Genomic DNA, 18,604 nt, shown 5'->3' on the forward strand with positions numbered 1-18,604 from the left:
CCTCTACCCACTGCTGGACACTGTGCTGACCTATGACCTTCTTTATGACAATTCCAACATACATTGCTTCCGAAAGAACATTGTTGAACATCATGTCCCACTATACCACACCTTAGACACCTTTTCGTACTTGGAGAACACTATCCACTATGGTAAGATCTGCACGAGTTACACCATTCTTTCTGTACGGAACCCGACCCACTTGTACTCGAAACTTCTCTCGCACTGGACCCAGTTGACTTTATTGATTTCGGACTGGACTGATAACTAGATTAACCTTCCAACCTCTTCCCATAAGGACCACTCCCCACTCCCGTACTCCTTGCAGCTTTAACATCACCTTCTGTTGCTTTGGCCATCTCAAAAGCTTGTGATAAAGAAGAAGCAAATCTAACCATTGACCGATACTCCGACTTAATAACTCTAATAAAGTGCTGAATTTTATCTTTCTCATGCGGTACCCACTGTTGACAAAACCTTAACTTAGAGGTAAAGTCCAAAATAACATCATCAATCGTCATATCATCAGTCATTCTCATCCCCAAGAACTCGGTTTTCAATTTCTCCAAATCATATTCTAAACAATACTGCTCGCGAACCTTGGCATGAAACTTCTCCCATGACACTTGACTTAGTTGTTCTTTTGATTAATGACCTGTGATGGAGTCCCACCACTCCATAGCTTGTCCCTTGAACAATCGACTAGCATATAACACTCTCAACTCTGGCTCGCACTGACGAGCATCTAATGCTCTTTCCACTTCCCTGAGCCAATTTAGAGTCTCAGTCGGTTCGGTTTTACCAGTATACTCTGAAGGTTGACAATTAAGAAAGTCCTTATACGAGCACTTCTTCTTTTCAAACATCGGTGGTTGGAAGAATGGTATCTGAAGCGGGTACATCACTTGATTCGGAAGTAGTGGATTGAACTGAGATGGTATCTAGTACTGAGGTGGCACATATTGTTGTTGAGAAATGTTTCCAAACTGTGGGTAAGCACTTGGAGGAAAGCTTTGATTTATTGTTGTGGTGTTAGAATGCGATATCACTTGTTGTTCAAGCTCTTTGATCCTATCTTGAGCATCTTTCAACTGACTCTGAAGCTCTAACACTTCTTCTGATACTTCTTCTTCTGAAACATGATCGTCTTCATCAGGAGCTCTAAAGGTTCCGGAGGCATTGGGGGCAGCGTCTTGATTACCTGACATATCTGCACTACCACAACATCTCACACAAACTCTTAGTAGATAACCGGTTAGTGCCTATCAACTAACACATAAAAGCTCCTACATTCACTTAACCCGTCCCCTTTGTGTTATGTTCGACAAGATCCTCTCAAGGTTTGGGAACATGACATTCAAGTACAATGTCGATGCGGCCAAACCTATGCTCTGATACCAACTTGTAACACCGTACTTTTTTTTTTAAATAACACAGCGGAAGTCTTAATTACAAAACGTGCCCTTACGAACCAACATAAACATAACTATTACATTTCATACATAAATACATTGTTATCAAAAAACCGGTGTTACGTTAATATTCGATTTTATATAGACAACATCAGAGTTCTAGACTTGTCGAACACAACTCAACGCACCCATCTTCTCCCATGTCCACAAAAGCAAAAGACCTATAACCTGCAAGGGGGAAGGTGGAGGGGTTTGCACGAAGCTAAGTGAATGGACTAATCTAACAGCTAAAACACATAGGTACAATCACTAGAACATGCAGCAACAAATTAATCAGACAGTTAATCACACAACTACTAGAACATGCAGAAACATAGCAATCTACCATTAACATACAACATAAAAGCAATACAAATACAATATCCAACAATCAATTAAATCCAAAGACCACTAAGGCATAAACACATCTTCAGCAACGGTCAATCCAAAGCAACCGTGATAACTACAAGCAATGGTCAATCAGAAGCAACCATTCGAGTAATCCGAAGCAACCCATTGAGAGACTCGGCGGTCTGGCCGGGCCAACGACCCCATTTGATCACTCTAGAGTCTATCAAAAACTCATAACTTTGTATCACTAGTATAAATCTTCCACACGCGACGGACGCGTGATTCCGACTTATATTAATCATACAACATCAATGAGCCTAACCAGATCAGAAGCAAGGTTGATCTCTCCTGACCTGATCAGAAGCAAGGTCGGTCCAATAAACGCACGAGGTCATAGTCCACATCACACAACAACAAAGGTTCTAAGCATAGCAACTAGGTCAACGGTCTAGGTCATGTCACTATATGCCTTAACGGCTAGATTAACCCACTTACCGAATACCAGCACGAAAAGAACTCAGAGGTCTTATATTTTTGAGTCTTCACTTCTCCTGATCACCTGTAAAAGATACAAATAAAGTCAGTAATTATATCCTGATAATATTCTATCAACAAGACAGACACAAAAACGAGATAGAAACAAAACAATCATACATGCTCAGTCAACCGTACGAGTAACACCATCACACGCACGTTTGAGAACACTCAACCGTGAGGTTGACAACTCACTCGTACGTTTGGTCTATGACCAAACATCCAACAATGACTCACCTGATCCGTACGGTTCACTACATGAGTGACCAGTGACTCGTACGAGTCACATCTCAACTGTACATATCATCACAATCAAAATATAAGTTCCCATCACCACTCACTCGCACGATTCACCACACGGTTGACTACCTCAACCGTACGAGTGAAGGCTCACTCGTACGAGTGATGAAGAACAGTAGCAACAGCTAATTATATGGGTTTCAACCCAAAAACACAACATCAAACATCAATACATATACTAAATCAACACCTACAAACATGTAATCACTGTATGATAAGTCTACATCATAATTTCAACCCATAATGACACTCTAAAGCGTGTAGAACAAGGCATAAAAACTAAAACCTCTTTTTCTGACCAAAATAAAGTTTGATCCAGATTCTAAAAATGTTACCATTGGAAAGGATTTTTCATTACGATTCTAACGATACTTGATTCATCAAAAATGGAGTTACGGTTTGAAAGTTATGACCAAAACAAGTTTCCACAAATTTGACCCTGTGCTCAGACGTGTGACTGAGGTCTCACTCGTGCGAGTGAGTCCTCACACGTGTGGTTGACCCTCAAAAGTGTGGTCACTCGTACGAGTGACCTGTCAAAAGTGTGGGTGCTGATGAACACCTACAGCTCGCTGTTTTCGCGTTTTTTGACCCCTAAACATGATTTTTACTCAATCTGATCATGAAACCACTTCAAAAACATCATATAACAATTATAGAACATATATCTAACAACAATTAACACTAACAAACACAATTCATCAAGATTTAAGCATTAAAACTCAGTTTTTCTCAAGAACACAAAAACTCAAATTACACAAGATTCAAGCAATGATTCAAGCATGCTAACCTGGTTTGATGATTATAAAGATGATATAAATCAGTTTCTAAAGCTCCACAAACCAATTTCAAGCTTGGATCAAGTTAGGGTTTTGATGTAGGTGAAAGATGAAGAACGAGGTATGAAAGGACCCGTCCTAATCCATCTGGACGAAGTCACCAACCTCTGGTTCCATTGCGATGATCGACTCCAAATAATGTCTTTAAAATGAGAAAATGCACAGCGGAATGTTTCTTTCATACCTGAGAATAAACATGCTTTCAAGTGTCAACCAAAAGGTTGGTGAGTTCATAGGTTTATCATAACAATCATTTCAATATCTTAATAGACCACAAGATTTCATATACACAAACGTTTTAATAAAAATATTCTAAGTGGTTGAGCACTTGGTAACCATACTTAACATTTAATCAACGTCGCATATTCCCTTTATTATGAAATCTCACTACACCGTACCAAGTGTAGTCACCAAAACGAAGTACTGTGCAACCGTTGAATACTGGTCGTCCAGTCCGGTTGGGGTTGTCAGGCCCGATAGATCTATCAACAGGATTCGGGTTTACAATACCCATGTAAATAGTAGTTACCAAGCTACAGAGAAGTATTCCAGTGGTACAACTCAACGTAGAATGTATTTTTAAGTACTTGTGTCTATTTTATAAACATTTATAAAAGCAGCGCATGTATTCTCAGCCCAAAAATATATGTTGCAAAAAGCAATTAAAAAGGGAGCAAATGAAACTCACCTAATGTATTTTGTAGCAAAAATACATATAACGTCATTTAACAAGTATAGGGTTGGCCTCGGATTCACGAACCTATATCAATTATATATATTAAAATATATAATCGTAATCGAACAAGTTTATATATTATTAATGATTTTAAATTGTTATACGTATTAAGTATAATTTTATATAAGTAATGGTTATAAGATTAAATAATATTGATAATAATAAATAAAAAGTTGTTTGATTCTATAATAATAATAATAGTTATAAAAATAATAATTTTGATAAAAATGAAAATTTTCTAATAATGATAATAATAAAAATGATACTTTTAATAAAAATGATAGTTTTTAATAAAAGTGATACTAATAATAATATTAATAATAATACTTAATGCTACTACTACTAATAATAATAATAATAATAATAATAATAATAATAATAATAATAATAATAATAATAATAATAATAATAATAATAATAATAATAATAATAATAATTAGATACAGAAATAATTAAATAAATAAGTAACTACCTCAAAGAAGTATCCTTTAAAAAAAATGCCCAAGTTCGGGTTTGAACCCGCGACGTCCCGCTAACCCAAAGACATCCTTAACCACGATCATGTCCATAATCATCTAACATCATCTTCTTCGATTTTATCTTATTCATAATTATAATTATAATCATAACCATAATATGATCTTAATCATCTTCATTGTTGTATATTTCCATCGTGTCATAAACAACACCATTTCATCATCGTTATCATTATCATAGAACTCATTATCATATTAACCTCATAACTTACATCTATCATTATCCATATACCATCATCTTACTAATCCTATATCCTCATCTTTCACGACATAACATCATTAATCCACATCTTAATAGCATCTATCTAGCCACCCAATTTACCTATGATATTTGTTATTTATTCAACCCAAGAAGATTTCGGCTCAATAACCCAAAACTTACGGCCCAAATGAGACATATTGGCCCAATTAAAATTTGACGTGCAGCATTCTAATATTAATGATCCAGTTTGTTCGATTTTCTCACTGATTTATCTATTAACATGTACAAGATTTATTAAAATATAACCAACAAACAACTCTTGTAACCAGATTCGATTTCCCTCACTCTTTTAATATTCAAGTGGGTAAACTTTTGTTAAAGTTGTCTGCCACATTTGGATACATGCTAAATAATTTAAAACAAAAGCAATCACTTTTTCATTTTCTATTTCCTTCCATATTTTATCGAGCATCACCAACTTTGTATCATTATTCATAGCAATCTTTGATATAGTTAAAGAAAGAAGGCACATGGTATCGTGGGGTAATATAATATTGAGTAGGAGCAGGTGGGTTTTATTTATGTTAACTTTTTCTGTCAACAGTAGCAATGAAAATAGAAAAGTTGCAGGTGAGTGTCGATTGGAACAAAGAGGTGAATCACGAAGATGGTTGAAGTGGTTCACGATTAAAACATATACATATTCATAAGCTGCAGTCTTATGATCGAATTGGGTTTGATTTGTGGTTTTCGGGTGTTAAACCTGTATAGAAACAGCAACAAGCAGGTTTTCGAAACCATAACAGAAGAATAAAATAAATGATGGTGGTTCGGTTGTAGTTGGATAGAAACGCTTAATCATAACTGCAGTAGTGGTGTATGGTTCACAATAATTAAAAAGTAGCTAAAGGTGGTAGTGGTTTACGGATACAGAATTAAATGGGTTTGGGTTTCGTGGTATTCGATCAAAGAAAATAAACGAAAACAAGAAATAGTATAAGAGCATGCAAGTTGTGTTGATCGTGGGTGATAGTGACCGATCACAAGCAAAAGGAAATAAGATGTTTGGTTCTCAGATAAATAGAAGGAACGAAGTGGGTTTCGGTTACTTAATTGAAACAGAATCCTTGACGTAGCAGAAGCTTATCTATGGTGTTGGTGATTGACATGATTAAACAGAAAATATAGAGAGATATATGGTGTAGTAGAGAGAGATAAGAGAGAGAATCGTGGTGTTGATGGTAGTCGTGGTGGTTAAAGGTGGTGAAACACTTCGGTGGTGGTGAAGCTATGATGGTGATCTTCATTGGTTGTTCACGATGGTGTGGTAAGAGTGGTGGAAATAGGTTGTAGTTGAGATGGTGGTGAGTATGGTGGTTCTAATGATGTTTGTTCAACTAAACTATATCATACGAGTTTGAAGAAGGTGATTGTTTTATAGTAAAAGATGGTTGACAGAGTTCACAAGTAATACGGAAAATAAAATAAAAAAATGGAATTGAAATCGATGGCTAACTGCTTCTGTCCTTGTTGATGCTAATTGATTCGAGTGTTTTAAAATTATTAGACAGATTAAGCAGTATCGAAAATGATAGGAAACAAAATACATCCTTATCTATTTATTTAATTATGTACCGTAGTTATATACATATTTATTTGTATGACAGTGTGTATATATATATTTATATGTACTGTATCAATATTTAACTATATATATATATTTGATGTATATTAGTATTTATATATATCCGTATAATTTCTTATATTTATAGATTATAATAAATCTTACTAATAAGTATAGTTATAATAATAACACTCTTAATATAATTATTAACAATACAAATTTATAATATAATAGTAATAATAATATATCATTGCTAATAATAATGATAACAATTACTATAACATTTATATTTATAATAACATTAATAATAATAATAAAAGTAATATAATAACTATATATACATATATATATATATATATATATATATATATATATATTTAATTCAAATGATTTAATAATATTAATTCAAATTAATATATACACCTTTAGTTACATTTACTTATATATATTCATTTACATATTTATTTACACACAATCGTTCGTAAATCATCGGGGATAGTCAAAGGTCAAATGTATACATGAACACAGTTCAATGTTTTTGAGACTTTATAGTACAGACTTTGCTTATCGTGTAAAAAAAATATTAAATCGTATCGAGAGTTTAGTTTAAAATTAGTCGAAATTTTTCGGGTCGTGACAGTACCTACCCGTTAAAGAAATTTCGTCCCGAAATTTGAATGTAATGGTCATGGCTGACAACAAAAGTGTTTTCATGACGAAGTTGATAAATGGAGTTTTATCATTATTGACTAATATAGATAAAATGATTCGATTAGGTGAAGCGTACGAGTGAAGCTATCACAAAAGATTGAGATAGAGATTTAACTTTTGACGTAGTCATGTTGGATTTCCGAAATTCAAGGAATTTAAAGATAAGCTTCGAAATCTATAAAAGATTTGATTTTTCGGTAATTAAGGAATTAGTATCCTATATAATCGAATGCGGTAATCTGTTTCGATTACTACATCTGACATTTTGTTATAAATCAACCTCTTTCGTTCCATTCTTTTCACCGTTCCTTTACTCAATTCGTACTTCCAAAAGATTCTGGAAATGCTTAATCCAGTTCTAATACTTTGTATTTTCCTGACTATCGCTCCTGTCATTCTTCTCTTTCATTTATCACCAGAGGAATCTGTTTACTTCTACAATTACCTTGGAGTTATAATGTTCTTAATTTTCCCGTGTCTTTATATTGCTATACGCATTGATATACACGGTTTGTAATTTATGCGCTGTTATCGGGATTTATATCTTCCCTTATTCTTCGGAGTTCCATACTCTCGTTTTCTCTTCCCGACTTCAAATCAAGCGAATAATGGTTCAGGATTTGTAGATATAAATTTTCAATTGATTATGATGTTCTACGTAGGAAGGAACGTAATAGCACGATTTGATTTGCCAAAATACCAGAATTACAGAGTATAGAACTATCAAGAATATATTTTCTTGATATGTTCGGAGGTTAAGTTAGAATGAAGGAGTTATGTAACATGACACATGATGACGTTATGATCTATAAATCATCACGTTCCATTAGAAACTTAGCATGACTTACTATAATATAATCACGTTGGCCAAGTGTCATTATATTATACTAACTCATGCTTCAATTCCCAACACTTCTCTACAATTCATTCATAATTCATACTCATATTTTACAGAAGTTTCCAATATAATGAAATTCTGAAAACACGAAGAGGTAGATAATTCGGACAAGAATATTCATGAAAATATCCTCAGAAATATCGAAGATATTTATGATGATATTTTTGGAATTTCTAAGTCCGGAGATTGATGGAGAAAATTTTCCGCAAGATTTTAACGTGGGTACGGAGCAAGATATTCTCTAAAGATTTCATCGAATTCAGATTTATCTGGGTTCTATGAATTTAGAGTATGTTACTTGTATTTCTCCTTTGTTTCCTTTATGGTTAGCTCAATCCATTTTTCAGTTCCAAATTTTCTGAGCTTTTCCAACATACCATTCTTATTGTCAAGCTTTTGGCCATTAAGACCATCTATAGCTTTCGCTGCTTCGTCAGCATTTTCAAAGTTAATGGATCTGGATCATCGGTTATCAAATCAAGGTGTTTTCTGGAGAATTGTGTTTTTAGATGATTAAACGCTGATGGTAATATGGTGGAATATAAAAGGTTCCCCAGTAACAATAAAGAGTACACATAGATATCAAAGTTATAATAAGGTTGTTTCGGATGAAAAGTCGGAGTTGACTTGCTGGAGCTGTGACAAAATTTGCTACTTTGAAAGGGATTACCAAATTATTTTGGGTAATAATAACACTAAAGGAATTAGCACAGCTACGAGTTAATCGTTTACTCAGTTTCCGAGGGTTTTTCAGGTGCATAACTATATGCATCAATCTTTTCTTCCGTAGATGAAGTGCGGCTGGTTCATCCTCTCGATCGAGGTGTTTTCAAGAATCATGAAAGGTTTGAGCGCAGATTGTAATTGTCAAAATACAATTGAGGTTTAAGATGAAATCAAGTAGCAAACTTGAAGAATTGTTTAGTTTCATATGTTATAATCAATATTTTAATTCTTTTTAATTGTCCAATGTTATTAGTCCACGTCGATAGTCCACAGTTAACAGTCCAGTAATTCATATATATAGTTTAATATATTGTATTCGAATTAATTAATACGTGTCGTGACCCGTATACGTCTCAGACTCGATCACAACTCAAACTATATATAATCAACCTCAACCCTGTATAGAGAACTTGATCATTACTGCATATAGAGTGTCTATGGTTATTCCAAATAATATATATAGATGCGTCGATATGATATGTCAAAACCTTGTATACGTGTCCCGATATTTAAAGTGCGTAAAATAAATAACAGAAATTAGATGACGATAAATAAGATTGCGATAAATAAATGTAATCTGTTAGCTAGGAATAGTTAGCTGGAACAGTTAGCATGAATTCTTAACAAAATTTTCTCATAGTTAATTTGTTTGTTTCTAACAAAATTTATTTTGTCAAATGTTTTCTTCATTATGCCACTTGTTGGATTCTTAGAAGTCAAAATCCAAATATGAAATTAAAAGAAAATGGTTATTTTGTGGTGAACAGATTCGTATATCGGTGTAAGTAGGATAGTAAATGACTGTAGAATCAGATTCGAAGAATGTACAGTGTAACATATTAATGTGAAATCAAAACATTCCTCGGGTATTACCTACCCGTTAAATTATTTTCACCATTAACAGTTTGTACGAATGAATTTTTAATTACAATCTTTATGAAAAAATATATATATACCTATATATTTTATTCAGAGGTAATCATGGATTTAATGATTCAATATGATATTAAACTCATTTGATTTACCGTTAGGACAAAAATATATAATCTCTAAAACATTAGAGATTACATAATCGCTATGTCGAACGAAGATAAATGATGTAGAACATCATGTAGAATGATGATTATACTCGAGGTACCGAATGAGATGTCGAAGTTGGTGACACGGATGTTGTTGTTGGTGGTACTATTAGTGCCGATGATGCTGCTGGTGCTTGTAAGTTTTGAACCATATTCTCCAAGGTTAGTACTCGAGCTCGAAGTTCTTTGACTTCCTCTACTAACCCTGGTTGGTTATCAGTGTGAGGTAGAGATCGGATATCTTCTCTAGTTCCGTTAATGGTAGCCTCAAGACGAAAAATTCTCGCAAAAAGGGTATAAACGGTGTTGCGAACAGGTTCGCCGGTGAGCGGGTCGAGTACTCCAATATTAGGTGGTAGATTCGATTCATGATATGGAGTACCTTCTTCCCTTCTCCATAGGGTGAGTATGTCACAAACCCACCCCCATTTTCTCCAGTAATCACGGTAGTTGATTGGTTGTTGTGCTCCTGTCACGCTGTCTTCAGAGTCAGAGGAACTTGGTCGATTCGTAGAGGCCATCTTATGCGATTACAGAAAATATTTCCGGTATGAAAAGATTAGTGATTGCTACTGATAGTTGGATGGTATTCTTAGTGCATAATATGCATAGTATATATAGTACCAGGATCCCTTAAATTACGGAGAAATTTACGGGAGATATCAGGCAAAGTTTACCGTAATAGATACGCTAAGATATGAATTTTTGTCTATATACTATACATGCAATAGAGGCAGTAAGACGTGTCTAGACTTTAAGGATGATAAGTAAATAATTTTCGACACATAATGATAAGCAAAACTTTTGACATGTAGACACGGTCGAAGTCCAGACCCACTAATGCATCTAAACAACTATCAATTAGACACACTAATGCAAGACCTGGTTCGCTAAGACCACCGCTCTGATACCAACTGAAAGGACCCGTCCTAATCCATCTGGACGAAGTCACCAACCTCTGGTTCCATTGCGATGATCGACTCCAAATAATGTCTTTAAAATGAGAAAATGCACAGCGGAATGTTTCTTTCATACCTGAGAATAAACATGCTTTCAAGTGTCAACCAAAAGGTTGGTGAGTTCATAGGTTTATCATAACAATCATTTCAATATCTTAATAGACCACAAGATTTCATATACATAAACGTTTTAATAAAAATATTCTAAGTGGTTGAGCACTTGGTAACCATACTTAACATTTAATCAACGTCGCATATTCCCTTTATTATGAAATCTCACTACACCGTACCAAGTGTAGTCACCAAAACGAAGTACTGTGCTACCGTTGAATACTGGTCGTCCAGTCCGGTTGGGGTTGTCAGGCCCGATAGATCTATCAACAGGATTCGCGTTTACAATACCCATGTAAATAGTAGTTACCAAGCTACAGAGAAGTATGCCAGTGGTACAACTCAACGTAGAATGTATTTTTAAGTACTTGTGTCTATTTTATAAACATTTATAAAAGCAGCGCATGTATTCTGAGCCCAAAAATATATGTTGCAAAAAGCAATTAAAAAGGGAGCAAATGAAACTCACCTAATGTATTTTGTAGCAAAAATACATATAACGTCATTTAACAAGTATAGGGTTGGCCTCGGATTCACGAACCTATATCAATTATATATATTAAAATATATAATCGTAATCGAACAAGTTTATATATTATTAATGATTTTAAATTGTTATATGTATTAAGTATAATTTTATATAAGTAATGGTTATAAGATTAAATAATATTGATAATAATAAATAAAAAGTTGTTTGATTCTATAATAATAATAATAGTTATAAAAATAATAATTTTGATAAAAATGAAAATTTTCTAATAATGATAATAATAAAAATGATACTTTTAATAAAAATGATAGTTTTTAATAAAAGTGATACTAATAATAATATTAATAATAATACTTAATGCTAATAATAATAATAATAATAATAATAATAATAATAATAATAATAATAATAATAATAATAATAATAATAATAATAATAATAATAATAATAATAATAATAATAATAATAATTAGATACAGAAATAATTAAATAAATAAGTAACTACCTCAAAGAAGTATCCTTTAAAAAAAATGCCCAAGTTCGGGTTTGAACCCGCTACGTCCCGCTAACCCAAAGACATCCTTAACCACGATCATGTCCATAATCATCTAACATCATCGTCTTCGATTTTATCTTATTCATAATTATAATTATAATCATAACCATAATATGATCTTAATCATCTTCATTGTTGTATATTTCCATCGTGTCATAAACAACACCATTTCATCATCGTTATCATTATCATAGAACTCATTATCATATTAACCTCATAACTTACATCTATCATTATCCATATACCATCATCTTACTAATCCTATATCCTCATCTTTCACGACATAACGTCATTAATCCTTATCTTAATAGCATCTATCTAGCCACCCAATTTACCTATGATATTTGTTATTTATTCAACCCAAGAAGATTTCGGCTCAATAACCCAAAACTTACGGCCCAAATGAGACATATTGGCCCAATTAAAATTTGACGTGCAGCATTCTAATATTAATGATCCAGTTTGTTCGATTTTCTCACTGATTTATCTATTAACATGTACAAGATTTATTAAAATATAACCAACAAACAACTCTTGTAACCAGATTCGATTTCCCTCACTCTTTTAATATTCAAGTGGGTAAACTTTTGTTAAAGTTGTCTGCCACATTTGGATACATGCTAAATAATTTAAAACAAAAGCAATCACTTTTTCATTTTCTATTTCCTTCCATATTTTATCGAGCATCACCAACTTTGTATCATTATTTATAGCAATCTTTGATATAGTTAAAGAAAGTAGGCACATGGTATCGTGGGGTAATATAATATTGAGTAGGAGCAGGTGGGTTTTATTTATGTTAACTTTTTCTGTCAACAGTAGCAATGAAAACGGAAAAGTTGCAGGTGAGTGTCGATTGGAACAAAGAGGTGAATCACGAAGATGGTTGAAGTGGTTCACGATTAAAACATATACATATTCATAAGCTGCAGTCTTATGATCGAATTGGGTTTGATTTGTGGTTTTCGGGTGTTAAACCTGTATAGAAACAGCAACAAGCAGGTTTTTGAAACCATAACAGAAGAATAAAATAAATGATGGTGGTTCGGTTGTAGTTGGATAGAAACGCTTAATCATAACTGCAGTAGTGGTGTATGGTTCACAATAATTAAAAAGTAGCTAAAGGTGGTAGTGGTTTACGGATACAGAATTAAATGGGTTTGGGTTTCGTGGTATTCGATCAAAGAAAAGAAACGAAAACAAGAAATAGTATAAGAGCATGCAAGTTGTGTTGATCGTGGGTGATAGTGACCGATCACAAGCAAAAGGAAATAAGATGTTTGGTTTTCAGAGAAATAGAAGGAACGAAGTGGGTTTCGGTTACTTAATTGAAACAGAATCCTAGACGTAGCAGAAGCTTATCTATGGTGTTGGTGATTGACATGATTAAACAGAAAATATAGAGAGATATATGGTGTAGTAGAGAGAGATAAGAGAGAGAATCGTGGTGTTGATGGTAGTCGTGGTGGTTAAAGGTGGTGAAACACTTCGGTGGTGATGAAGCTATGATAGTGATCTTCATTGGTTGTTCACGATGGTGTGGTAAGAGTGGTGGAAATAGGTTGTAGTTGAGATGGTGGTGAGTATGGTGGTTCTAATGATGTTTTTTCAACTAAACTATATCATACGAGTTTGAAGAAGGTGATTGTTTTATAGTAAAAGATGGTTGACAGAGTTCACAAGTAATACGGAAAATAAAATAAAAAAATGGAATTGAAATCGATGGCTAACTGCTTCTGTCCTTGTTGATGCTAATTGATTCGAGTGTTTTAAAATTATTAGACAGATTAAGCAGTATCGAAAATGATAGGAAACAAAATACATCCTTATCTATTTATTTAATTATGTACCGTAGTTATATACATATTTATTTGTATGACAGTGTGTATATATATATTTATATGTACTGTATCAATATTTAACTATATATATATTTGATGTATATCAGTATTTATATATATCCGTATAATTTCTTATATTTATAGATTATAATAAATGTTACTAATAAGTATAGTTATAATAATAACACTCTTAATATAATTATTAACAATACAAATTTATAATATAATAGTAATAATAATATATCATTGCTAATAATAATGATAACAATTGCTATAACATTTATATTTATAATAACATTAATAATAATAATAAAAGTAATATAATAACTATATATATATATATATATATATATATATATATATATATATATATATATTTAATTCAAATGATTTAATAATATTAATTCAAATTAATATATACACCTTTAGTTACATTTACTTATATATATTCATTTACATATTTATTTACACACAATCGTTCGTAAATCATCGGGGATAGTCAAAGGTCAAATGTATACATGAACACAGTTCAATGTTTTTGAGACTTTATAGTACAGACTTTGCTTATCGTGTAAAAAAAATATTAAATCGTATCGAGAGTTTGGTTTAAAATTAGTCGAAATTTTCCGGGTCGTGACAAGGTGTTTGGTGAATTTTCTAGAAAATGCAAGAAGTGAACTGCACTAGTCATATAAATGGGTTTTAATTCCCACACTGTGTAATACACGGGTATTTATCAGTTATCTGATATCTTTCGTACTTCGTTAGGCGACCCTAACGGAGTTCAAATTAAACAAATGAACCTGTTCTGTGACCCTTGTCATAAACTGGTCTCAACTAAACAACCAAATAATTATAAACATATAATTATTAAAATCACTAATTACGCCATACCCAAGGGTACAATGGTCATTTCAACTAGGCCCAAAACGCGAGTGTTACAGTGGCAGAGTAAAGAAGTTATGGATATCGTAAGGCAGCGGGATAAAAGGATCAAGAAAAGAGATGTCAACCTTTTGATCAGAATGGATATCGTAAATTGAATGAGCAGCACTGGCAGAATAAAGAAGTTATGGATATCGTAAGCCAGCAGGATAGAAGGATCAAGAAAAGAGATGTCAACTTTTTGATCAGAATGGAGAAGAAGAAAGCCAAGATCTTTGACGAAAGAGATGAGAAAATAAAAAAAAATGACTTAAGAGAAAGTGTAGACTAATCTGAAGCTTCAAAATATGTCACATGTAGAGAAGTTAGCTGCACTCAAAGACTTTCTTTCTAAATATGTTGCCTCACAAACTGCCTCACCTGAACCAGCATCAACAACAGAACAACAACAGTAGCAAGTAGAGGCTAGTCAGTCCTCTGCTGGTCAATCTATTCCATTAGAGACTAATATTCATCTGCTGAGGGGGAGCCTCAAATGTCTACTACCTTTATGGCAACAAAAGAATCAGTACCAAAACAAGAACCATTCACCTGAACCCTGAACCATTAGATAAACAAAGAGTTAGGTCAAAGCCCAGAGACAGTCAATCACTGAAATCAGAGCCCTTTTTTAAGGCAGGTGATGAAGATTTTGAGCCAAGCAGTTCATCTGATTCTCAAGATGATTTTCATCCCAGTGACAAATTTAAAGCTCATGTACCTCCATCAAACTGGGAAGAGCAATTTCAAGACACAACTCAAGAAGTTTAAATAGAAGACCTAACACGAAGTGTGCTGCTGGGTGAAAGAATTGTCGAATACCCAGCACTGTTGGTTGAGCTGGTAATTCAAAAAGAGCTTTCAAGTGCTGCTACAGGACCAACTCTAATTTTTGGTGATCAAGCAGTTGAACCTTCCATGACAATTAAGCCAAAGACTGCTGCACAACTTGAAAAGATGATGGAAACCCTTCTACAAGGGGAACCAGTAGGTCCTTCCAACACAAATCAACCAGAGGTAATCTTTGTACCTCCACTACCATCTTCCCCCAAAAGAAATGACAATCATGTAGTATGGGAAGATGATGAACCTGAGAAATCTCCAAATCCTCCAACTCTTTCCTATGAAGAAAGGGAAGCTCGAAGGCTTAACATCTCTGTTGAGGAATGGTAGCATAGAAAGGAACTGGCTCTATAAGCTAATATCCAGAGGATTCGAATAACTTATCATCCTCTAGAGCAGGAACATCACATCAATACTGCCAAGGTAGGTATGTCCATTGGCCCGTATCTTGAAACCTATGACTTAAGGTTAAGTACAAAGGAGAATAGAGAGACCTACAACAAGGCACATTCACTAGGCATAATCATGGAAGAGTATATGGCTGCCCATGCATTAGAAGTTCAAAAACAAAGAGAACTTGATGATCAACTATCAAGAAAAGCTGCTATACTGCTGAGTGCTGCCTTGGATAAAGAGTTAGCTGCTCAAGAGAACGCAGTAAAGAAGCAGAAACCAAAGAAAAACTCTGATGCTTCTAATCCACCACCCATGAGTGTTGTTGCTCAAGAAGCATGTGATAATGTTCCGAGGAGAAAGTACGAGGATGTGTTGACTAGTAAGATTCAGCAAGTCAAAGATCTTTAAGTGTCAAATACACACTGATCAAACATTTATATCAGCATATATATATATATATATATATATATATATATATATATATATATATATATATATATATATATACACACACACATACATATACATATACATAGTTGAATGCAAAATCCTAAAAAAGTTTGTTGAATCATTTGTTGCAAATTTAAATAAAAAAAAGTATCCATTTAATTTTCAACGGCTAATAGCCTAACCAATCACACACAGTCAGGTGACTTAGACGTTTCCCAATGCTTCCGTTAGAATCAAAACTAACGCTCTGTTAGCGTTACTTCTAACACTACATAACAGGTGTTAGAAGCGTTAAAATTGGCTAGTTTGGATTTAACGCTTTTTTGTTGCCGCGTTACAACTGGTCTTATGTGAATAACTTGTCGGTTAGAAATCGCCGAGAATCATATTTTCCTTCTTTTTAATGTTTGAAGTACACGTACTTTATCACACCAAAACCTCTATATACAAAACTGAAAAAACAGAAAAGTGTACCATAGTCAAAACACAATTTTTGTAGCAACATAGCATGAGTGAAATATACTGAATTCTGTTATGCGCATTTATCGCTAACATGAACCTATGGTCCATTCTCCTATCACGTTACCTTTATTTCCTAAACCTTTTTATTCCAATATATTTCAGGAGCTTATTAAAATCCTCTCACTCTTAACTAACTTCTTACTTTTCTAACAATGAGAAGTTCAAGATACATTGTACGGCCGAAGACGGCAACAGTTGCGATTGCGATCGCCACTATGCTAACATGTGTGATGTGTAGAGATCCGGTCCGACATCTCGTTGGTGGGAAAGATAGATGGCAACCGAATGTTAACTACACGAATTGGTCACTTCATGAGACATTTTATGTCGGCGAATGGCTTTGTAAGTATCTATGTCTCTTATTTACGTACACCCTTTTGTACAAGGGTTAAGGGTGTTGATATTTTCACCAAATTTTTCGATTATTTTATCAAACTCGTGCATTAAAAGTTTATACTATACAAAACAAAGTCGTACATAAAGGGTTGATTTATCAAAAACTCTAGTGAATTATTATTAATTAGTACTAACATGTAGCATTATCAAAAATTTTCAGGATTAACAACAAAATTTTAGTTATTTGTTATAACGTTTCAAAAAACTACCCTAGCAAAATTATTTATTTTATTCATTATCTTTTATTATATCTATTTAAGAAAGTGTTTTGGCTATATATTTAAAATATCGGCAGATTTCATGTACGACAAGCACTTGTTCAACGTGTTGCAAGTGAACCAAACTAGCTACGAAAACTGTACTGATCAAGGGTTCATTTACAATATAACACGAGGTGCAGGACGCGATGTGTTTGAACTTATTCGACCAAAGCCGTACTACTTCCTTTCAAGTGGAGGTTATTGTTATAACGGAATGAAAGTGGCGGTTAATGTTGTTGAATTCGTTGCTGCTCCTCAACCTGCACCAGTTCCGAGTGGTTGTACAGTAACCAAAATCAACTTACTCGTCTCATTGGTCGTGATATCTATCTGGGCTGTTTTCCTCAAAAATTGAAGAAGGATTTGAGTGGTTTAGTTAGAAGTTAACGATACTTTTGTTGGTAAAATTTGTTACTAACTAGTTATTGAACCCTCGCTTCGTGCCGGGGTTCGATTTTTAATGTATTTTATTGCGTTTAGTAAAATTATTTTGTAGCTAACGATGATGTCGTTGAAGCGCAACTCGAGTCGAACTAAAAGGTATAACCCGTGAGAGATTTAAATGTTATTTTAAATAAACAATATATGTGCATCTCCGCGTTTCGCTATGGAATTGTCTGACTTTTAAAAATTTAACGCAAAATCAACGTGTATGAAAAGTACCCCAAATATTTAGCATTTTTTAAAAAGCGTCCGTTTTGCGTATAGCTAGTGACATTGTGTTCCTAAAATTATTTCGAGTTTAACGATGGTGTCGGAAAAATTTAACTCGTTGCGAGCGAGAAGATATGACCCGTTAAATATTTGGGTGAAATTTATTTAAGATTTTTTATGAAAATGGTTATTTGACACTTTACCCCCCTGTTTGG

At 33.6% G+C, this 18,604-nt stretch overlaps 1 protein-coding gene across 1 annotated transcript; it reads left to right on the top strand.

The window, feature by feature from the left end:
• Positions 1 to 17,231: 17,231 nt before the first annotated feature.
• Positions 17,232 to 18,090, top strand: LOC139888854 (early nodulin-like protein 20). The gene is made up of 2 exons (XM_071871836.1): positions 17,232 to 17,421; positions 17,771 to 18,090. The coding sequence occupies exons 1-2, from the start codon at positions 17,232 to 17,234 to the stop codon at positions 18,088 to 18,090; spliced, it is 510 nt and encodes a 169-aa protein (XP_071727937.1).
• Positions 18,091 to 18,604: the final 514 nt, after the last annotated feature.

This window comes from Rutidosis leptorrhynchoides, chromosome 2, assembly GCF_046630445.1.
Source record: "Rutidosis leptorrhynchoides isolate AG116_Rl617_1_P2 chromosome 2, CSIRO_AGI_Rlap_v1, whole genome shotgun sequence".
Taxonomy (NCBI): Eukaryota; Viridiplantae; Streptophyta; class Magnoliopsida; order Asterales; family Asteraceae; genus Rutidosis; species Rutidosis leptorrhynchoides.